General features: G+C 40.9%; 1 protein-coding gene across 1 annotated transcript; it reads left to right on the forward strand.

Annotated features, from left to right (window-relative positions):
• Positions 1–2,946: 2,946 nt before the first annotated feature.
• On the forward strand, positions 2,947–4,261 carry LOC109213621. The gene is made up of 3 exons (XM_019377434.1): positions 2,947–3,008; positions 3,354–3,860; positions 3,910–4,261. The coding sequence occupies exons 1-3, from the start codon at positions 2,947–2,949 to the stop codon at positions 4,259–4,261; spliced, it is 921 nt and encodes a 306-aa protein (XP_019232979.1).
• Positions 4,262–23,790: the final 19,529 nt, after the last annotated feature.

The following is a 23,790-nucleotide window of genomic DNA, read 5'->3' on the forward strand; positions in this document are numbered from 1 at the left end:
ATTATGAAAATCGAACAACCAGTGGAGATATGAGGCCCGAGAAGGCCTGAGGTTGAAGAAAGAACCTATGAATCAAAGGGGTTTCAGTGACAACAGGCTAGGGTTAGGAGGAAGGTGAGAGAGAGGAGAGGAGGGAAGGGGTTTCAAGGGCGGCGGATTTGGGCAAACGGGTAGGGTTTAGGTCGTTTGGTTAATAAAAAAGGAAAGAATGTCCTAGACCGTTGATCTTCTGAGATCGATGGCCAGGATTAAATCTGGGGTTGGGGCGGGTTATAATAATTGGGTAATTGGGATTGGGTTATGGTTATTGGGTTAGGTTAGGGTATTGGGCTGGGGTAGTTATTGGGCTAAGGTCCGAAAATCAAATTAAAACAGGCCATATTATAAATACCCATTAAATTAAATAAAATTTATTTATAAAAATAGTTAATAAATGATGAATGGTGCTATTTATGTATGAAAATTGATTTAAAATAATTACTTCATATTACAAAAATATAAAGAGTCATTTTCGTGTAAAAATAAAAAAATTATGCATACATGGGCTATTGTTGCAAAGTTATTGCAATTATAACCTACAGAATGTAAATATAATTATGTATAATATAATCAAAGCTTAATTATAAATATAAATAATAAAAATCAAGAAATAAATCATTACAAAATTATTTGTAATGCAATTAGTAATTATTTAGATAATAAATGCTGGAATAAATTAATTAAAATCATTTTCAAATTACAAAAAATTATGGAAAAAATACAGGTTGATACTCATGCACTATACTGAAAGTATATATGCATTTTTTTTTAAAATATATGAGGGAAAAATTGGGTATTAACAGTTACCATTGAAACCAGCTGAGTTCCTTCATGGAGAACCAGTTGTGAAGTGGAAGAAACAAGAAGTGAAACAATTCATCGTACCACAAGGACTTCAATTTGCAGTTCTTGGGATATTTTCATATGGAAGCCTATTATTGGTGAATTACATAAAGTGATTCCAATTCAATGTGAGATTAAGGGTCATTATTCAGTTGGTTTGATTGAAGATAATCATGTGTTGATTAGGCTGTCATTATTGAAGGATTATGTTCATCTTCTGTCAAAACCAGATTTTTATTTAAAGGCTCAATTAGACATGTGGTAGATGCGTTGTACAAAATGGAATCGATGGTGGTCACCTAATGAAGAGTCTCCGATTGAAATAGCTTGGATTGGATTCCCAGAACTTCCTCCAAACTTCTTTGGTAAGGAATGTGTATTTTCATTAGCTCGTGTAGTTGGTAATCCATTACATGTAGACTTAGCAACTCAAAGTGGAACTAGACCTAGTTGTGCTAAGGTGAAGGTGGAGGTTAACTTGTTAAGTAAGTTCCCTCATCGTATTAAGATTGCGGAAGAAGCTGATGAATCTGGGCCAGAAGAGTTTAAATGGATTAGGATTAAGTATGATTATATGCCAAAATATTGCAAGACATTGCAAGAAACAAGGGCATAGTGAGGCAGAATGCTGGGTAATTCATCCTGAATTACACAAGAGATTTGATGAAGATGTTGAGGATCAAGGCAAGGAGAACACAGTTGTGGTAAGCACTGAAGTAATTGGTACAACTGCAAATTCAACAAAGGTTCTGTTAAGTGGAAAGGTGGTTGGTAAGCCTGCTACCAATCATGCCAAGCGGGAAAGGATACAATCAAGGAAGAACAAATAGCAACGGGATAATAGGGGTCACATTGTTGATAACAAACAAGGTAAGGAAGCTGACAAGGGTAAAGGGAAGGCCAAACTTGAGGAAGTAGCAACCAAGAACAAGTTTAATGCACTAGAGGTTGAGGAAGTTCGTCAACCTACTCTACAATTTATAGAAGTGAAAGGTGAGGATCATAGCAATTTTAAGAAGAAGGAACATGGGGAGAAGCAATCCAAGAAGGGACATGAGAAGGAAAAGGAAGGCAATACCAGAATGTCAAGCCCCAATCTTAAGGCTTCTGGGTTAAGGTTGGGAAAGATGCTAATGCTAAGCCAGTAATCAACAGGAACTTAAGCATGTGAAGAAGGAAGCAGTTGAGAAAGTGTTGGAAGATCAACATAATGGGAACTTAGCTAAGGCGAATTCTATTTTTCCTAGTGATCAGAGTACTGATGAAAGGGCTTATAAGGACTCCACAATCGACTGGGTTCATAGAAGGTTTTGAACTAGCAAAGAGGAGCTAAGGCAACTCAATGTAACTACAAACCAATTATGTCAATATATTCCGTCTCAAACATTTGCTTTTTCTGGGCAGCTTGAGGACCTTGATGAGGTAAATTAACCAAAGGTTTTATGGAGTGATGCAATTGAGGTGGAGGATGATCAACTAGACAAGAAAAAGGCAACAGGAGACAAAGTGAGGGAGAGCATCCCACCTGGTGATAGGCTGGCGACGCTAGGCCTAAAGCCAGGCTCCCCAGGCGATAGGCTGGCGACGCCAGGCCTAAAGCCATGTACCCAAGGCGATAAGCTGGCGACGCCAGGCCTAAAGCCAGGGTCACCCGATGAAGCAGCGACAAACCCTATCCCTAGTGCAACTGGCAAGATTTTGGCCTATGTAGATGGTGTTCCGGTGTATGCATTGGAGAACAAACTTGATGATAATGTGAAGGCTAGGGATGATACAGTAGGGTCAGACCAAAGTACAGGCAATGGAAAAGGTGGTGATATCAATAGAACTAACATTTAGCATTTCAAAATGATACAGGCTGGTGCTTCTTCTATGGTGAATAGCAATCAAAAGGCTGATGAGCAAGCAATTGTTCTAAGAGCATCTGGGGAAATAGAGGAAGTGCCTATGGAATATGGCACTGACCAAATTATGCAGCTGCATCTTAGTGTTCCACTGAAGACTCCACTATAACATTTATATGATTTAGTTACACACAATGTGGCACCAATTGATAAAGACTTAATGAGACAAAATCCTATGGAGGATGAGGGAGATGATGGATCAACGGGGAAAACTTCAAACAGGTGGCTAGGGATGGTGATCTATCACCTATAGCTAGTGCTAAAGGAGGTAAGAAAACAAAGAAGAATCATAATAAAGAGCCACAACAGCCTTCAAGAATTATGCCTAAGAGAGCAGCTTCTCTATCTAAATGATGATCAAAACATTAATATGGAACATAAGGTTTGTGAATACATAGCAGGCCTTTCCTAGGGTGATCAACATGAATAGGGAGCATAACTTTTGTGTAGTTGCATTGATGGAGCCTTTTCAAAAGAAGAGACTCATTGATAGATATAGAAGAAGGTTGAATATAGAGACTGCTTATGCAAATATTAATGGGCAGATATGCTTGTTCCTTGATGCAGTGTGGAATGGGAATTAGTGGAGGATATTGAGCACCAGGTGACTGTAAGAATGTTTCACCATGTCCTGGGGCAGCACATGATGATGATATTTGTTTATGCAAAATGTTCAGCAATGAAGAGGTTAGAATTGTGGGATCACTTGTATTACTTAGCAAGTGATATGAAATTGCCATGGTTGGTAGGAGGGGATTTCAATTTCGTATTGCATGAAGATGAGAAAATAGGAGGACTACCAGTACACCCTCCTGAATATGAGGATTTTGCATTTTGTGTAAACTCTTGTGGTTTGTTTGAACAAGTATACAAAGGAAGTCCATTTACATGGTGGAATGGGAGATCCAATGCTGCGTGTATATTCAAAAGATTGGATAGGATCTTTATGAATTTGCCATTTCAAAACATGTTTCCAACTATTGAAGTTGAACATCTAATCAGAATTGGATCAGATCATGCACCATTGTTAATGACATGTGAGGAGCAGACCAACAATTTTGTCAACCCTTTCAGGTTCTTGAACTTTTTGGACAAAACATGCTACATTTATGGATGTGGTGAGGCAGAATTGGAAAGCTGATTTCATAGGAGATCCATTTTTGATGTTCAAGCAGAAGCTCAAGAGGGTGAAGGCAGCATTGTCAAAATTGAGCAGGGAAACATTTGGTGATATCTTCAAGCAGTTGGCTATTTTGGAAGACATTGTTAGGGTGAAAGAGATGTTGTTTGAAGAAAAGCCTACAGCCGAGAACAAGATTGTGTTTCAAAAGGCTCAATCAGAATTGAAAAAATACTTGAGTATTGAGGAGAAGTACCGGAAGCATAAAGCTGGGATGACTTGGTTTGCTGAAGGAGATAGGAATACAAGTTTCTTCACAATCATGTCAATGGCAAAAGAAAGAAATTGCAACTGAAGAGGATCAAAAATGGAAGTGGGTTATGGATTGAAGACCAGTAGCAATTGGCTACAACTGCAGTAGACTTGTATCAAAAATAGTTCACAAATGAAGGTGATACATCTGATTTTTCCTTGCTCAATAATGTACCTTCGATGGTCACTATGGAACAGAATTTGGAACTTAGCAGATTGCCAACAATTGAAGAGGTAAGGACAGCAGTTTTTGAGCTTAGTGGGGATAGTGCTAGTGGTCCAGATGGATTCACTGGCCTGTTTTATCAAACATGCTGGGATATTATTAGTGCTGATATACACAACATGGACCTACACTTCTATGGAGGAGCTGCACTGCCTAAATCCATCACTCACACCAATCTAGTGTTGCTGCCTTAGAAACCTAGAGTTGAGACCTTTTCTGACTTAAGACCTATTAGCTTGAGCAACTTCATTAACAAGGTCTTGTCTAGGGTGTTACATGATAGATTGGAAAAAAAATTGCCTTCTCTAATATCTCCTAATCAATCCGGATTTATGAAGGGTAGGAGTATATTTGAGAACATCTTATTGACTCAAGAAATTGTCATAGACATAAGGTTAAAGGGAAAGCCAGCTTATGTGGTGATCAAGCTTGATATGGCCAAGGCCTATGATAGGGTTTCATGGAAGTACTTATTGCATGTACTAAGGAAGATGGGATTTTCTGATCACTTCATCAAAATGGTGTGGAACTTGGTGTCAAATAACTGGTATTCAATATTGGTGAATGGGCAGTCCTCAGGGTTCTTTAAGTCTACAAGGGGTGTGAAGCAAGGGCATCCTCTATCACTAGTGTTGTTTATTCTATCAGCTGATGTACTTTCCATGTCTTTGAATAAGCTATTTGAAGACAGGTCATTTGTGGGATTTAGAATGCCTAAGTGGTCTGATCCATTAAACCACTTGGCATATGCTGATGATACTATAATATTTGCTTCTGCTCATCCTCCATCCTTGAGCAAGATTATGGCAGTGTTGGGGAACTATGAGAAGATATCAGGCCAGATGATCAACAAAGATAAAAGTTCATACTACATGTATTCAAAGATTTCTAATTGATTGTGTCAGGCGGTTGGAGCTATTACAGGATTTGCAAGAGGTAAATTCCCTTTCACATATCTAGGGTGTCCTATTTTCTACCTAAAAGGAGGAAGGAATATTATGAGGACCTTATCAAGAAAGTAAAGGTTAAATTTCATTCACAGAAAGGAAAGTTGTTGTCATTTGGAGGAAAGGCAACACTCATTTTTAGTGTGTTACAAATTATGCCAGTCCACATGTCATCAGTCCTTCATCCACCAAAAAAATGTCCTGGAGCATCTTCATAAGATTTTTGCTAGGTTCTTTTGGAGCATAAAGGAAGAAGGGAGAAGCAGACATTAGGCCTCATGGCAAAATCTTTGCCTTCCTGAAGAGGAAGGGGGCCTAGGTTTTAGATCCTTACATGATGTGTCGAGGGCATTGTTTGCTAAACAATGGTGGAGGTTTAGGGCCACAAAATCTTTGTAGTCTAATTTCATGTTTACCTGGGGGTGACAACTAATGTGGGGGCTGAAGCTAAGGCTATTCTTCAAGGATTGAAATACTGTGTGGAGCATGATCTTCACCCTCTCATATTGGAGATTGATTCATTAGTGATGAAGAAAGTGATAGAAGGGGAATGGGATCCTCCTTGGGTAATTGCAAATGATGTGAAGAAAATTATAGAGATGAAGAAAAACTTCAATGTGATCTTTTAACATGTGTTTCGAGAAGGCAACTCAGTGGCGGATTTTATAGCTAACATTGTGTTTTCTTTTGCAGGTACATCTGAGTTTCACTCATTCTCTGAACTGCCTAGTGTAGGGAGGAGGTTGATTAATTTAGACAAGTCTCAAACTCCTAACCTTAGGGTTAGAATAGCAAATAGAAGAGCCCCAAACTGATGGCTTCACAGAATTGAAATCTGCAATTACCTGCGAGTTTCTTTTATGTCTCATTCTGTATACTTAAGGTACTTTCTAGTGGTATTAGCATGGTCACATGCTCATTCTGGAGGTGCTTTGATAGTGTACAGGACAAATGTGATAAGCAGGTATTGGATAGTGCAATCTATTCTACTTCTGATATGTTCAAATGTTAAGGAAAAGGTTGAATCTGTTATGTGGAATCTCTGGAGATTGTTGAATCATTTCTCAGTGGTATTATCATGTATTCATGCTCAATCTGATGATGGTTTAGCAAAGTTTAGAATGATTTCTACACTAAAGGTTCGGGAAGAAAAGGATTTGAGCTTACAAGATCATAAAATCATCCAACACCACAGGCCTAGCGGCGCCAGGCTAAAGCCTGATGATACCCTGGCGTCGCCAGCTTAAAGCTAGCCCCTACCTGGCGTTATCCTGGCATCGCGAGCTTAAAGCCTGCCCTGACATGGTTTTTGCCTTGCAAAGCCAGCCTAAAGTCATCCCCAGCCTGGCTTTTGCCTTGCAAAGCCTGCTTAAAGCCAGCCCCATCCTGGCTTTTGCCTTACAAAGCCTGTCTAAAGCCAGCCCCAGCGTGGCTTTTGCCTTGCAAAGCCTGCCTAAAGCCAGATTCAAGATAGGTGTAGCCAGTCTCTTTTACATGATAATATTGATGAGCGAGCACATGATTTATACTTGGATAAACTCAGTACACTGCCGATGGAGATCATATTGTAGCAATACTAATGATTGGAAGACTATGCTGGCTTCAATTCTATGGTGGAGATGTTTGGAATTCATTTTAGCCTATGGACTACATACCCTGGCGCCTGGTGAGAGCTTGATAGGTGCTACTTGGTATTTGCCACTGGCAATTGGATTCACATACACTGGCAGGAGAAGGAAGAATTCAGCGGATAATGTTGTAATAACTAGTTCATTAGACTTTAACTTTTCTATATTTTTAGTAGCTAGTAGCTTCATGCAACTTCCATTTTGGTTTGGAAAAAAATTATGACGACCCCCATTTGCTTTTCCATAAGGACACAGTGCAGCACGGTAATGCTAAGGAGGTTTCTATTGGAGATGATGGGGTGTTGCAGATGCATGGTTGGATTTGTGTGCCCAATGTGGATGGGTTACGTGTGTTGAGTCTTGAGAAGGCCCACAGTTTGCAGTATTCCATTAATCCAGTTGCCACCAAGATGTATCAGGACTTGAGGCAACACTTTTGGTGGTGAAGAATGAAGAAAGACATAGTAGAGTATGTGGCTCAGTGCTTGAATTGTCAGCAAGTGAAGCACGGGCATCAGAGGTCGGACGGTTTGCATCAAATACTTGATATTTCCGACTAGAAATGGAAGCGTGTTACCATTGACTTCATTTTTGGACTCCCACGATCTTTGAAGAAATTTGATGCAATTTGGGTGATTGTGGACCGGTTGACTAAATTTGCACATTTCATTCCGGTTGTGACTACCTATTCTTCAGAGCGACTGGTTGAGATCTATATCCGTAAGATTGTTCGTCTTTATGGCATGCCAATGTCTATTATTTCTAATCGAGGCATGCAGTTCACATTGCTGTTTTGGAGAGAAGTGCGGCGAGAGTTGGGCACACCGGTTGAGCTGAGTACAACACTTCACCCCAAGACGGCGGACAACTCAAGAGCACCATTCAGATCTTGGAGGATATGCTATGCACTTGTTTTATGGATTTCGGGGGTTCGTGGGATCAGTTTCTACATCTTGCAGAGTTTGCCTACAACAACAGCTACCAATCGAGTATTTAAGTTGCTCCTTATGAGGCCTTATATGGGAGGAGGCTTCGTTCTCTAGTTGGTTGGTTTGAGTCGGGAGAGGCTAGATTGTTGGTTACTGATTTGGTTAGGGATGCCTTAGAGAAAGTCAAGTGTTTTCAGGATTGGCTTCGTATAGCACAGTCTAGACAGAAGAGTTACGCTGATCAGAAGGTTCGTTATGTTGCATATATGGTGGATGAGAAGGTATTGCTCAGATTTTTACCCATGAAGGGTGTGATAAGGTTCAGGAAGAAGGGCAAGTTGAGCCCTCGGTATATTGGCCCTTTTGAGGTGCTTGAGAGGATTAGAGAGGTGGCATACAAGCATGCATTGCCACCTAGTCTATCGGTTGTTAAGCCAGTGTTTCATGCTCTATGCTCTAGAAGTATTATGGTGATCAGTGTCATGTTTTGGACTTCAGCACAGCTCAGTTAGATGGGGATTTGACTTATGGTGTGGAGTCGGTGGCCATTTTGGATTGGCAGGATCGAAAGTTGAGATCAAAGAATATAGCTGTGGTAAAAGTTTAGTAGAGAGGCCAGCCAGTCGAGGAGTCTACTTGGGAGATCGAGCAAGAGATGCGGAGCAGCTACCCACACCTATTTGAGACTCCAGGTATTATTCTAGACCCGTTTGAGAGCGAACGTTTGTTTAAGAGGGGGAGAATGTGACGACCTGGCTGATCGTTTTGATTATTGTATCCCCGTTCCCCCATTTATCTCTTCTTCTATATTCATTGGTGTTTATGCGATTTTCTGAGGTTGTTGGTTTGGTTCCCGGGATGATTCAGAGTGAATTAGGACACTTAGTCCTAAGGTTGGAGGCTTAAGTTGTTAGAGTTGATCGGAGTTTGGCTTTTGTGTAGCAGACTGCATAATAGAGTTTTGGTGGTTCTGATAGCTTCGTATGATGATTTTGGACTTAGGAGTATGTCCGAATGTTGATTTCGAAGTCCGTAGGTCATTTTGGCTTGACTTGGCGAAAATTGGAAAGTTGAAGGTTTGGAAGGTGTAGAGGTTTGACCGAAAGTTGACTTTGTAGATATCGGATTTGGATATCTATTTCGGGAGTTGGAGTAGGTCCGCTATGTCATTTTGACTTGTGTGCTAAATTTGAGGTCAATCCGAGTTGGTTTGATATGATTCGGCATTAATTTTAGAAGTTGGAAGTTCATAAGTTCATTAAGCTTGAATTGTGGTGTGATTCGTGATTTCGATGTTGTTTGATGTGATTTGAGGCTTTTACTAAGTTCGTATCATATTTTAGGACATGTTGGTATGTTTGGACGAGGTCCCAGGGGCCTCGGGTGTGGACGAAGTTCGACTTTATTTTGGTCTTAACGAACTGATGATCTAATATCTAGTGTACACTTCTTTGCGTTCGCGACATAGGGTTCGCGTTCGTGTTCACGTAATGTTATTGATGGAAGGTGGGTTTTTTCTCTTCACAACACAGGGGTCGCGTTCACGAAGGTTTGAGGAGTCTGTGCATCGCCATCACGAGCAGGGAGCCGCGTTCGCCTAGAAGGAAGACTGGCTTGGAGACATCAGGCATTTCGCCCTCGCGTTCGCGGGAGAGGGATCGCATTCGCGTAGCCATGAGATCAACGGTCATCATGTTCACGACAGACTTATCGCGTTTGCGGAGGAGGAATTGGCAGCTAGGGAGATTTGTGCTTCGCGAACGCGAAGAACCTTCCGCGTTTGCGAAGAAGAAAGAACTGGCAAGACTGTTAAAAACCCACATCGAGGGTCAGAGTTATTATTTCATATTTTGAGTTTTGGAGCTCGGTTTCGGGCGATTTTGGAGGGGATTTTCAAGATTTAGATCGGGGTAAGTTTTTTTTTTGGATTTGCTATTATTTCATGATTCCATATTTGTTGTTAGCATCTAATTAGTGAATTAAAGTGAAGAACGGGGATTTTGTGGAAACTTTTTAAAAATAAAAAATGGAGGTTTGAAGGTCGATTTGAGGTCGGAATTTGATGGTTTTTGTATGATTGGACTCATATTCGAATGAATGTCCAGAATGCAAAGTTAGCCTATTTGGCCAAGCTTCTCCAAATCTAAAAACACTTTTTTTTCCCAAAAAAGTGCTTTTTTCAAAGTTGAGTTTTTTGCCAAGCTTTTAGAAGAAAAAAAGTGCTTTTGAGTAGAAGCAGAAGCAATTTTGAAGAAGCAAAAATTTGTAGCTTCTCCCCAAAAGCACCTTTTTAAAAGTACATTTGAGAAAAATACACTTAGAGCTTGTTTGGCCAAGCTTCTCGGAGGCTAAAAGTACTTTTTTCCCCCAAAAAAGGTACTTTCTTAAAAAATTTAAGCTGTTTGGCCAATACACAGAAGTACTTTTGGCCAACAGCAGAAGCAATTTTTCATGGTAAGGATAGTTTTATCATGAATAAATTAATTCTACTTTTGCTTCTGCTTTTGGGAAGAAGCAGAAAATTCTGCTTCTTCCCAAAAGCAGAAGCAGAAGTAGAAAATTAATTTATTCATGACAAAACTATCTTTACCATTTGTCACACCTCCTTTTTTCAACTACTACACCTCGTGAAGGGTATAATAAAAGGAGTTTTTCCAATTAAAGAACAATCGAAACGGGATTCGTTTATTAAGAGATTCAGAGTCGCCACTTGGGAGATTTATGGTGTCCCAAGTCACCGGTTTGAATCCCGAATCAAGGAAAGGGTTTGACTCTGTATTAACAGTCGCGAACCAGAAATCCGGGTAAGGAATTCTGTTAACCCGGGAGAAGGGGTTAGGCACTCCCGAGTTCTGTGGTTCTAGCACGGTCGCTCAACTACTATATTTGTCTTGATTATTTGATTTTAGTTCATGTTCAAACCTATGTGCATTTTCAGAATTATTTAACCGCTTTTAATTAATTTTAAAAGAATGTTGAACGTCGTCTAAAACATGTCTTTGAACCGCGTCACATGAAATGCACCCGCAATCCTAAACATATTTTATTAAACGATTTGGGATTTGGATTTGGGTCACATAAAATGCACACCCGTATTTAGGAAAGTAGATTATTAAAAGCGCGCCTAAAGCGGCTAACGTGTTATTACCTTTGCGGGAGGCCGTGAAAATTCGCTAAACGGCACGTCCCGAAATCTAAGTATTTTAATAAAAGCATTTGATGAGGGCCCCGCAATTTATATGTTTTGTGCGGCGAGGCTCGTCTCATTTTTATTTAAGGGCCATCCTAGAGCAAGCTATAATTTTCTATGTAATTTTGTCTCTAAAGAATCCTAATTAATCAATTTTATCAATTGCTATTATTTAAAGTGATTAAAGAATTTGGGCTTCAAGTTCAAGTCCATACTTGAACAAGAGGCAAACCTCTTAACTCAAGCATGCTACTTAACTAGGAGGCCCAAAACCCATGTTATAAATTTAAACCCGTGATCTTAATATAAATTCCAATCTTCAGCATGTTTGGGCTTCAAATTAGCCCAATAAAAGGAGTTTTCAACCCGCTTAGTAAGAAACAATTGGTATTAGGCCCGCGATCAGGCCTAAATGAGAAGAGAAAAATGTTTGACATTGGGCCAACAGATTCAGGCCCAGGTCTGATTCAAATTAAAACAGTCACGTTTGGGCTTCAAAAGATTTCAGGAAATCAAATATTTGATTATCTTTAAACATCATTCTAACGCCAAATCATATTCATAATGAAGACATAACCCAGTAATGGTTCATTCACTATCACCTTGTTACTTAAATCCCAATACCACTCGTGACCTTTTGATTAATGAAACTGATGCATTCAACAACTAGATGTCACAAATATAGAATTAACTAGCTAAAGTAATCAATAACCATCCAAATTATCATAAATCATGTTGGAATCACAACTGCGGTCCTGAATCCTAAACAGGCTCGTTTGAACAGAACTCCATGCCGTAACAACTAGCATTTCCATTTTTAGCTAACTAAACACAAATTATATGAAAGTATCAACTAATTGCAGCTAAAATATAAACAAATTTCAAGATATATCACCCTAGAGCTTCGACTATGACTTTCAAGACCAAATCTGAGTGATAGCCAGACATTCATAAAGGCTAGAACCCTGGTGCAGCACCAAACATAAACTCAAGCAGTTAAAGTCCATTGTTCAACTACGGACACAGATTAAAAAAAATGCAACACCAGGTCATTCTTACACACTAGATTTCAGAAGGAATAGAAGGCCCTAACTAACATTTACAACTTGAGCTTTAATTACAGAACATGAAGCAGTAAAAAGAGAAGAGAAATTCAGCTTCAAATAAGGTCTTCATTTAACAAAACTTCAAATCTACACATGCCCCATAATCAAATCTCAACCATGAGCCAAGGAAATACCTGGACAAAAACAAAGGAAAAAGTGAGAAATGCAGCAGTAACAGCAACAGATCGATCCCAGGTGCAGGAGATTGGATTCTCAAGGTAAGAAACCGATGTAACAGTGATTTCAAACAGCTTAGCCCCGAAATTCCAAAAAATCAACCTCAAACCATTGTTTAATCAAAGCATTTGCTCCAGAAATTCAAAGAGACCTCAAAGTCTAACTATAAACCCAATGAAACAGTAATTTCAATATTTAGCCGCCTGAAATTTGTAAAGGTTTTTTCAGTGCTTCGAAATCTGCCTTGCAAGGCAAGATTAGGGTGCCTTTATAGGCAAGGGACTAGGGCAACAATAGATTTTAGTTTTTTGCACTTTGCCCCATTTTGAATTCTCATTTTAGCTTAGGTGTCCCTCAATTACTGACTTGTTAACCAAGTAAAACCTGTTTTCAGCTTCTAGGAAGCTTCTTAAGCTATTATTTGAGGGATTCTCTAAGTGGTCTACCCATTTTACCCCCTTAGACACCCTGTTTTTACCCTGAAGACCAACCAGACTTCGGGTATGGGTTATGAATCCTAAACGGGCCCAATGTTTCAATAAACATGGGCTCAGATTCAAGCCAAACAGAATTCCCTTAGAATGAGGTCTAGACTGACCTCGGAGCCCAAATAACAAAGGTGAAAACCAAACCAAATCAAAGCATGTGAAAGGGAGGCAATTAAACAAATTCAGAAAACTTAAAAACCAAACAAATTGCCTAATTAATGATCACAATCAGGTGGGGAACTAATTAAGCTATTAAATTAAGCTAAGTGACCAAATCAGAGGTTCCAACAGGTAATTAATAGAACTATGCAAATCAAAAAACAAATTTGAAGAGAGGAAAAGAACAGAGGTGACACATAGATGATTTTGAAAACAAAAATGAAAAGGACTCACCGGCTAAGCTTGAAATCAAAACTGAGGCTCTGATTTGACCCAAAACAGGGGCGAACGTTTGTTCTTGGTGAAGAACAAACGAATGTCACTATTTTTTGCCAAAACTAACTTGAACAAACCAGAAAATCCTTAAAAGTGACTTGCATGTGTGATTCCAACTTTAGGCTCTTAGGGATCGACTCTTCGATTTGATATTCGAAGAGTTCCAGAGATGTTTGAAGGGATCTGAGTGAGGATTTGGAATGAGGGAGGGAAGGCGGTCTCAGGGTATTAATTTGGGGGCGGTTTGGGGTGGCGCCGCCACTGGACGGTGGTGGGATTTAGGGGCGGCGGGCTTATTAGGGTTTGATGAATTGGTCTCTGAAAGAGACGAGATGGAGGGGTGTGAAGGGTTAGGACAGTAATATACCTAGGAGTCCCTACTTCAGGACCGTTCGATTAAAAGAACCTCGACGGCTCAGATTCGATCTAGCCTAAAACGGGGTCGTTTGGATAAATGGGGGGCCTGGTATTTTGGAAGCGGGTTTTGGGCCGGGTATGGGGATTGTTTGGACGGGTATTTGGGATTTGGGCCTGGGCAATTCACCATAGCAAGCCAGCCTGCTTTTTCTTCTTTTTTTTTCCTTCTATTTTTATTTCTTTTCATTTGTTCCAAAAATTCTTTTCTTCTTTTTTTTCAAAGTTAAGTAAAAATCTAAATTAATTCCTAGAACCTAATTAACCTAAAAAACACTAATTAACCTACATGATAATTATCACAATTAATTATAAGCAAATTAAAAGAAAAAATACTCAAAATCAACGTTAAAACTAAAAAATGCAAAATAAACTATTTTTGCGATTTTCCTTTTTTTTAATTGCTGATTAATTCCCAAAATACAAAGTTAAATCCTAAATGCACATGCAACACATTTTTTTGTATTTTTCATTAATTAAATAAAAAAAATGAGCAGACAAATGCAAACAATTAACAAAAAATGCCACAAAAATTAACAAAATTGCAAATAATGAAAAGAAATTTTTTTGTTTTGAAATTATGGGAGTAATTCATATAGGGCAAAAATCACGTGCTCACAGCTGCCCCTCTTTGCTCGGAAACACGAAGAGTTTTCGGGCAAAGATAAAGTGAGCGAATACGGGCGATTTTTGCCCGTTTGAATACTCTGTGGGAAGCATTTTTGAAAGATTTGACCGCACCCTGCTTCCGAGGTTGCCTACATATCCTTGGCTAAAAAAAATCAAGTCAGTATAGTTCAGGAAGGTCTGGTAGCTGGGAATACCATGAAGCTGTGGTTTCACTGTTGCTGCTGCTGCTTCTACTGCTTACTGAACCCCCTTATTACACCGTGTCAAAAATAAAAAGAAACTAGACTAAGCTATGAGCTATGGATTACAAAAGATCCTATCTATATCTTCAAACTTAATCTTGCATTTCTTGTTGCCTTGTTGTATTGTATTCTCCCCGGCGACATCCTTTTGTTGCTGCCTTGAATTGTGATCTGAGATGTTTTGCCCTTTCTCCAGGTGGCTGCCTGACAACTGACTAAACTTTGAGATGTTTTCCTTTCTCCGGGTGATGCTTGACCGCTGAACTCGAATGTATTCCCTGCTCTCCAAGCGGGTTCCTGAGTGCTGTATTGAACGGTATTCCTCTATTCTTCAGGCAGGCTCCTGATTGCTGAAACTTGAAATGTATGCCTCTGTTCTCCAGGCGGGCTCCTGACTACTGAAACTTGAAACGTATGCCTTTGTTCTCCAGACGGGCTCCGGACTTCAACAAAATAAACAACAAAGAAAATTTTCTGCCTCAGTTTGGTAACTAGGTACAGCATGTTATCGAATATTAAAAATTAAAAGCTAAAAATTTGAATTATACTTCCCTTGTTCTCCAGGTGGGCGCCTGACTGCTGAAGCTTGAAAAGTATTCCCTTGTTTTCCAGGTGGGCTCCTGATTGCATCAAAACAAACCAAGAAAATTTTCTGCCCCAGTTTGGTGACTGGGTACAGCATGTTATCAAATATTAAAAGCTAAAATTGGAATTGTACTTCCCTTGTTCTCCAGGTGGGCTCCTGACTGCTGAAACATGAAAAGCATTCCCTTGTTCTCCAGGTGGGCTCCTGATTGCTGAACTTGAAAAGTATTCCCTTGTTCTCCAGGTGGGCTCCTGACTGCAACAAAACAAACAAAGAAAATTTTCTGCCCCAGTTTGGTGACTGGGTACAACATGTTATCAAATATTAAAAGCTAAAATTGGAATTGTACTTCTCTTGTTCTCCAGGTGGGCTCCTAACTGCTGAAACTTGAAAAGCATTCCCTTGTTCTCCAGGTGGGCTCCTGATTGCTGAACTTGAAATGTATTCCCTTGTTTTCCAGGTGGGCTCCTGACTGCTGAAACTTGAAACGTATTCCCTTGTTCTCCAGGTGGGCTCCTGATTGCTGAACTTGAAAAGTATTCCCTTGTTCTCCAGGTGGGCTCCTGACTGCAACAAAATAAACAACAAAGAAAATTTTCTGCCCCGGTTTGGTAACTGGGTACAACATGTTATCAAATATTAAAAATTAAAAGCTAAAATTGAATTGCACTTCCCTTGTTCTCTAGGTGGGCTCCTAACTGCTGAACTTGAAAAGTATTCCCTTGTTCTCCAGGTGGGCTCCTGACTACAACAAAATAAACAACAAAGAAAATTTCTGCCCCAATTCGGTAACTGAGTACATGGGTAGGTGTTAAACTGAATTATTCTACCAACTATTATAAGAATTTGAAAGCTAAGTCCTATTATCCAGGGAGGTCCTGACAACTTCTAATAATTATGAACCTAAGTTATATCCTCTAGAGGTATTATCCCCACTACATTTGTTGTCTTAGAAGGTCTTAAACTACTTCCCATTATCCAGGCGGGTCCTGACAACTTATAGTCAAAGGACAGTGTTAACCTAAGCTATATCTACTGAAGGTACGACTCAAACTTTAAAGCTACGTCCTATTATCCAGGAGGGTCCTGAAAATCAAAAATCAAGTCTTATCTTAAGCGTGTCAATTCTACGGCTGAATTATACTATCCTACAACAGTATCTTGTTACCTAAGGGATCTTAAAACTGTGTCCTATTACTCATGAGGGTCCTGACCACACCTAATTAAATCCTATCTTAGACAACCTATGTTCTTTAGGATACATTTGTGCTAAATTATGCTACTCATGCTTGTTTGGAATTTTAAACTAAGTCCCATTTTCCAGGAGGGTCCTGAGAGTTTCCAGTCATACCTGTTTGGGTGCTACCTTTTCTTACGGAGGTTTTCTTCGAAATGAACGAAATTCCTGCCCCTGTTTCAATCAAAGAAAAATCTTGTCAATATAAAATGATGGCTAGTTGCTGGCATTCTTGTTAGGTACATCCCTGCTGCTGGGCTTTACTCTATCTCGCTTTCCTGGACTTGCCTTGAATCCCCTCGACTTTCTGACCGAATTTCAACCCCTTGACTCTGATGACCCAAGTGTTCTATCCCATATTGTTGTTTTTTTTTGTGTTTCTGACCCCTCTTTTGAAACTTCGCTTCTTCCCCACAATTATCCGACTAATCCACCGATGAAACTTCCAGTGGTCCTTTTGACTTACTTTGCTTTTTGACGTCTTTGATATATTCTGGCCCTGTCTGTACAACTAGGAAGCTGGTAGTTAGCCCTGGCATTCCTTCCTTTGTTTCGAACAGAACTGACACTGAAACATCTTAAAGATCGACCTCGAAAGAATGAAATGCAATGACCTCGAGGGTTAAGGATAAAAAGAATCCGAGAACGGATGATTTGTAATGAAGAAAGAAGAGAATGAGACTTATCTGAGTGGAACAGCTGATACCATTGAGCATGCCATGCATTTTGGATTAATCAGCCCAGTCTATCTANTCCAGGAGGGTCCTGAAAATCAAAAATCAAGTCTTATCTTAAGCGTGTCAATTCTACGGCTGAATTATACTATCCTACAACAGTATCTTGTTACCTAAGGGATCTTAAAACTGTGTCCTATTACTCATGAGGGTCCTGACCACACCTAATTAAATCCTATCTTAGACAACCTATGTTCTTTAGGATACATTTGTGCTAAATTATGCTACTCATGCTTGTTTGGAATTTTAAACTAAGTCCCATTTTCCAGGAGGGTCCTGAGAGTTTCCAGTCATACCTGTTTGGGTGCTACCTTTTCTTACGGAGGTTTTCTCCGAAATGAACGAAATTCCTGCCCCTGTTTCAATCAAAGAAAAATCTTGTCAATATAAAATGATGGCTAGTTGCTGGCATTCTTGCTAGGTACATCCCTGCTGCAGGGCTTTACTCCATCTCGCTTTCCTGGACTTGCCTTGAATCCCCTCGACTTCCTGACCGAATTTTAACCACAGACTTGTCTCATTTGCCTGTCTAAACAACTCACCTTCTCCTTACGGTGCCCGTGAGGGTTTTCACCAATAAGACTCTCTCATTTTGATTTCTCTCAACTTACTTCGCCTTACGGTGCCCGTGAGGGTTTTCATTGATAGAGCTTTCTCATTTTTCTCTTTCCTTCGTTTGGACCGGAGTGTTGCCCCTGATATGATTCACCTCTGCTCGCTTGACTTGGCATCTCTCGAAGATTGATCAGAAGGTCTTCCTTTGGACCGTAATGTGGGCTTTTGGATAGGGTTAGAAAGAAAGGATATCAAAGGCTCAAAACAATTCAACATGGGCTCAAAATTACAACTTTCGGAATCAGATTTCTCACAACGACCACAACTTCTGCCCCAGTTTCTTTCTTGGGGACTTTTGGATTTTTGTTTGGTGTGACTGAACCTCAGAGAGAGGCTGCCTACGTACCCTTTCGGGATTAAGTCAAACGTAGTTCAGGACAGAGGAATTACTTTGTTGTTGCAATCTTTCCTTTTTTTCTACTTTCTTTTTTTTTCTTTTCATTTCTTCTCTTTCTTTTCTTTTCTTCATTTCTTTTCTTCATTTTTTTTTAGATTGTGTTTTCTTGTTTCTTCACTGATTTTCCTTGCTCGTACTCCCAAGTCGTTACTGATTCCGAAAGAGGGGTACGAAAGAAAGTAAATGAGGCTCAAAAAGGGGTAACAAAGGATACAGTGTTTGGATAGCAGAACAAAATGCCTTCATCATTTCAATCTCAAAAATATGCCAAATACAATAAAGTACAATTAGACCGAGAAATCATACATAATATCTCTTGACTGCATCAGAGTTGATAGTCATTTCTACACATTTTCCTTCCACATCTGTCAAATATAATGTGCCATTGGACAACACTCTGGTTACAACAAATGGCCCCTGCCAGTTTGGGGCGAACTTTCCTTTTGTCCCGGCCCAATGAGGTAAGATACACCTCAACACCAATTGCCCTACTTCGAATTTCCGCGGACGCACCTTCTTTTTATATGCTCTTGCCATTCTCTGTTGGTACAACTGACCGTGACATAGTGCTGCCAATCTCTTCTCATCAATCAAACTTAGTTGTTCCAAGCGGGGTATTCAACAGCTTCAGTTCCATACACCAGTGAATAAGGAGTTGCCCCTACTAAAGTGCGGACAGTAGTGCGATAGCCTAAAAGAGCAAAAGGTAACTTCTCATGCCATTGCCTGGACCCCTCTACCATTTTCCGAAGTATTTTCTTAATGTTCTTGTTAGCTGCTTCGACTGCTCCATTTGCCTTAGGAAGATATGGGGTGGAATTGCGGTGCGTGATCTTAAACTGCTGACATGTCTCTGCCATCAAATGACTGTTGAGATTGGCACCATTGTCCGTGATGATGACCTTCGGGATCCCAAACCGACAGATGATGTTCGAATGCACAAAATCGACCACTGCCTTCTTGGTCACAGATTTGAAGGTTTTTGCTTCCACCCACTTAGTGAAATAATCAATAGCTACCAGAATGAACCTGTGCCCATTTTACGCCGTTGGCTCGATCGGCCCAATGACATCCATTCCCCAAGCAACGAACGGCCATGGTGCCGACATTGTATGCAATTCAGATGGTGGGGAACGAATCAGATCTCCATGTACTTGACATTGATGACACTTGCGTACGAAGCTGATGCAATCTCGTTCCATAGTAAGCCAATAATAACCCGCTCGGAGAATCTTTTTTCCAATACATATCCGCTCATATGAGGCCCACAAACTCCCGCATTTACCTCGTCCATGATAACTGTAGCTTGTTTAGCGTCCATGCATCTCAACAATCCAAGATCTGGAGTTCTCTTGTACAACACTCCTCCACTGAAGAAAAATCCGCTTGCCAAGCGTCGAATTGCTCTCTTTTGATCCCCTGTAGCTTGTACTGGGTACACTCCCATCCGGAGGTATTCTTTGATGTCATGGAACCACAGCTCACCGTCAAGCTCTTCTTCCACCATATTACAATAGGCATGCTGATCTCGGACCTGAATCTGTAACGGGTCCACATAAGCCTTGTCTGGATGATGCAGCATTGACGCCAAAGTAGCCAAAGCGTCGGCAACCTCATTATGAATCCTTGGAATATGTCTGAAATCTATTGATTGAAACCGTTGACAAAGTTCATGCAAACACTGCCGGTACGGTATGAGCTTCAAGTCTCGTGTTTCCCATTCTCCCTGAATCTGGTGCACCAGAAGATCCGAGTCACCCATGACCAAGATTTCCTGGACACCCATGTCTATAGCCAGTCTCAAACCCAAGATACATGCCTCGTATTCGGCCATGTTATTGGTGCAATAGAAACGAAGTTGAGCAGTGACAGGGTAGTGTTGCCCTGTCTCAGAAATCAGTACTGCTCCTATCCCGACACCCTTGGCGTTGGCAGCTCCGTCAAAGAACAATTTCCATCCTGGCTTCTCGACTTGTTCTAATTCTTCAACATGCATTATCTCCTCATCGAGGAAGTATGTCTTCAAAGGTTCATATTTATCATCAACTGGATTCTCGGCCAAATGATCAGCCAGCGCTTGTGCTTTTATTGCAGTCCGGATCACATAGACAATATCAAACTCCGTAAGCAAGATTTGCCATTTCGCTAGCCTCCCTGTGGGCATGGGCTTCTGAAAAATGTACTTCAACGGGTCCAACCGAGAGATGAGATAGGTGGTATATGCTGACAAGTAATGTTTCAACTTTTGCGCTACCCAGGTTAAGGCATAACACGTCCTCTCAAGCTGAGTGTACTTCACCTCATACGATGTGAACTTCTTCTTGAGGTAATAAATCGCCTGTTCCTTCTTTCCTGTGATGTCATGCTGCCCCAGTACACAACCAAAAGAATTATCCAAAACTGTCAGATAAAGGATCAAGGGTCTTCCCGGTTCCAGCGGGACCACACGGGTGGACTAGCCAAATACTCCTTAATCTTGTCAAATGCTGCTTGACATTCATCCGTCCATCTGACCGCAGCATCTTTCTTTAGCAGCTTAAAGATGGGCTCGCAAGTCGTTGTGAGCTGGGCAATGAATCTGCTGATATAATTCAACCTTCCAAGCAAACTCATCACCTCTTTCTTGTTCCTTGGCGGCGGTAGCTCCTGAATGGCTTTGATCTTGGACGGGTCTAACTCAATACCGCGTCGACTTACCACAAATCCCAAAAACTTCCCAGATGGGACTCCAAACGCATACTTCGCTGGATTAAGTTTGAGGTTGTACCTGCGGAGTCTCTGGAAGAATTTCCTCAAGTCCTTGACATGGTCACATTGTTTCCTCGACTTTATGATCACGTCGTCTACATAGACCTCAATTTCCCGATGTATCATGTCATGGAACATGGTGGTCATCGCCCTCATATACGTTGCCCCTGCGTTCTTCAACCCAAATGGCATGACCCTATAACAATACGTTCCCCAAGGCGTGATGAATGCCGTCTTTTCCGCATCCTCCTCATCCATCAAAATCTGGTGATAGCCCGCATAACAATCCACGAAGGAACCAATCTCATGTTTGGCACAATTGTCAATCAATATATGGATGTTTGGTAGTGGGAAGTTGTCTTTTGGACTCGCCTTATTGAGGTCACGGTAATCTACGCACACTCTGGTCTTTCCATCCTTCTTTGGCACAGGCACAACATTGGCTAACCAGGTGGGATACCGCGTGACCCGGATGACCTTTGCCTCAAACTGCTTGGTGACCTCTTCTTTGATTTTCACACTAATGTCTGTTTTGAATTTCCTTAGCTTCTGCTTGACAGGAGGGCATGCTGGCTCTGTTTTGAATTTCCTTATGCTGGGTCGGTGGGCAATTTGTGGACCACCAAATCAGTGCTTAAACCTGGCATGTCGTCATATGACCATGCAAAAACATCTTTGTACTCAAATAGTGCTTTAATTATCTCTTCTCTGAGCTGAGGTTCCAAATGGACACTTATTTTCGTTTCCCGCACATTCTCCTGATCCCCTAAATTGATTGCCTCTGTGTCATTCAGATTAGGTTTGGGTTTTTCTTCAAAATGGCTTAATTCTTTACTGATTTCCTCAAAAGCTTCCTCATCATCATATTTTATTTCGTCATCACACTCAATTTCTTGTATTATTATGTCTGAGTTAGATTGGCATTTAAGACTGGGCTGAAGACTCCTCATGCATGACACATCACTGAAACCAGCGTAAAAGGGAATGTACAAGAAAGAAAAGAAAGACAAAAATGAAAACTATCAGGAATGAAAAAGAGAGAAATTGCATTTCATTAATATTTAAGATAACAAGGTTTAACTCATCCAAACGGACGGAACATAGCATCCGAATTACAACCTTGGAAATAATCCAGATTAAACTGAAAGGAAATCAAAACTAACTACCAAGACTCCCTCCGAGTAGGAAGGGGAGTTGCTTCCCAATTGTTAAGCTTTGCCTGGGGCCCCACGAACTGAACATCTGCCTCGCTTGGACCTTCTCCGGCCTCCAACACATTCACTTCATAAAACAGCTTTTCGAACCTCTCAATCAGCTCCTTGTCGGGATCAACCACACCATTGGGCATTGATGTTGTTAGGCGCTTCTTAGTACTAGGCCTGACAAAGGAACGAGAAAGGCGGAGGACGGGTTTTGGAAGGGTCCATGCTTTCTTTTTCATCTTTCTAGCTCGCCTTATGTTAGCCGCAGTGGGCTTGAAACCCAAACCAAAAGTATCCAGGTTTGCAGGAAGGGATACGGGCTGTACGATGCCTTGTAAAGAAGCACCCAAGCCTTTTCCAGGTACAAATCCGTTCTTCAGCATTTCCGACGCAACCATGACGGATGCAGCAGCTACCTCTGGCACAGGAATACACTTCCCTTCCGGGATCTTCTCAACCGATACCGTGTCAAAGACTTGATAAACCCATAGGCCTTTGTCGTCCTCAGCTTCTATGAAAGGCACAATGGCATCACCCAGAGTGCACGAACTATCTTCCCCATGCACCACAATCTCTTGCCCGTCCCATTCGAATTTAACCATCTGGTGCAAGGTAGATGGCACTGCCTTTGCTGCATGGATCCAGGGTCGGCCTAACAAGTGATTGTAAGAGACAGCCACGTCAAGCACCTGGAACTCCATAGTGAATTCAACCGGACCTATTGTCAGTTCCAACACTATATCCCCAACTGTGTCCTTGCCTCCTCCATCAAATCCTCGCACGCAAATACTATTCTTGTGGATTCTCTCACTGTCCACCTTTAACTTTTCCAGGGTGGAGAGAGGGCAAATGTTTGCACTGGATCCGTTATCAACTAGCACCCGGGTGACCACAGAGTCTTCACATTTCACCGTGAGGTAGAGTGCTCTATTATGCTCAGTGCCTTCCAAATGCAGCTCATCATCAGAAAACGTAACCCTGTTGACTTCAAAAATCTTGTTTGCTATTTTCTCTAAATGGTTCACAGAAATCTTATCGGGAACGTGGGCTTTATTCAAAATTTTCATCAATTCCTGGCGGTGCTCATCTGAGTGGATCAGTAATGATAGCAAAGAGATTTGCGCTGGGGTCTTTCTCAACTGTTCTACAATGGAATAATCTTGTGCCTTCATCTTCTTCAAGAATTCTTCTGCCTCTTCTTCAGTTACAGCTTTCTTTACTGATACTGGATTATCTTTGGTGAGTTTGGCCTTTCTCAGCTCGTCAGGAGCAAAGCATCTCCCCGAGCGAGTCAGTCCATAGGTTTCACAAACTTCTTCCTTAACTTCTTTTCCCTAATACATCACTGTCACTCAGCCGTAATTCCATGGGACGGCCTTTTCACTGATTACTAGTAGCTGAGTCACTAGCTTGATGATAATCGGCTCTGTGCGAGCCCCTTTTACAATCACAGCGGTCTTGACAGCCGCCCCCGACGCTACCACTTTAACTGGTTCTTGTTTTTCTGCAACACTGCTCAAAAGCTCTTTCTTCATCACTACAACTGGTTTGCTAACTATTTCTCCTACCTTGATCAATGCTCCCTCCTTTGCTAGTTTCTCATTTGATCTATCCTCACTAGCCTTGATCATCATTACGGTT

This window comes from Nicotiana attenuata, unplaced genomic scaffold (assembly GCF_001879085.1).
Source record: "Nicotiana attenuata strain UT unplaced genomic scaffold, NIATTr2, whole genome shotgun sequence".
Lineage (NCBI taxonomy): Eukaryota > Viridiplantae > Streptophyta > Magnoliopsida > Solanales > Solanaceae > Nicotiana > Nicotiana attenuata.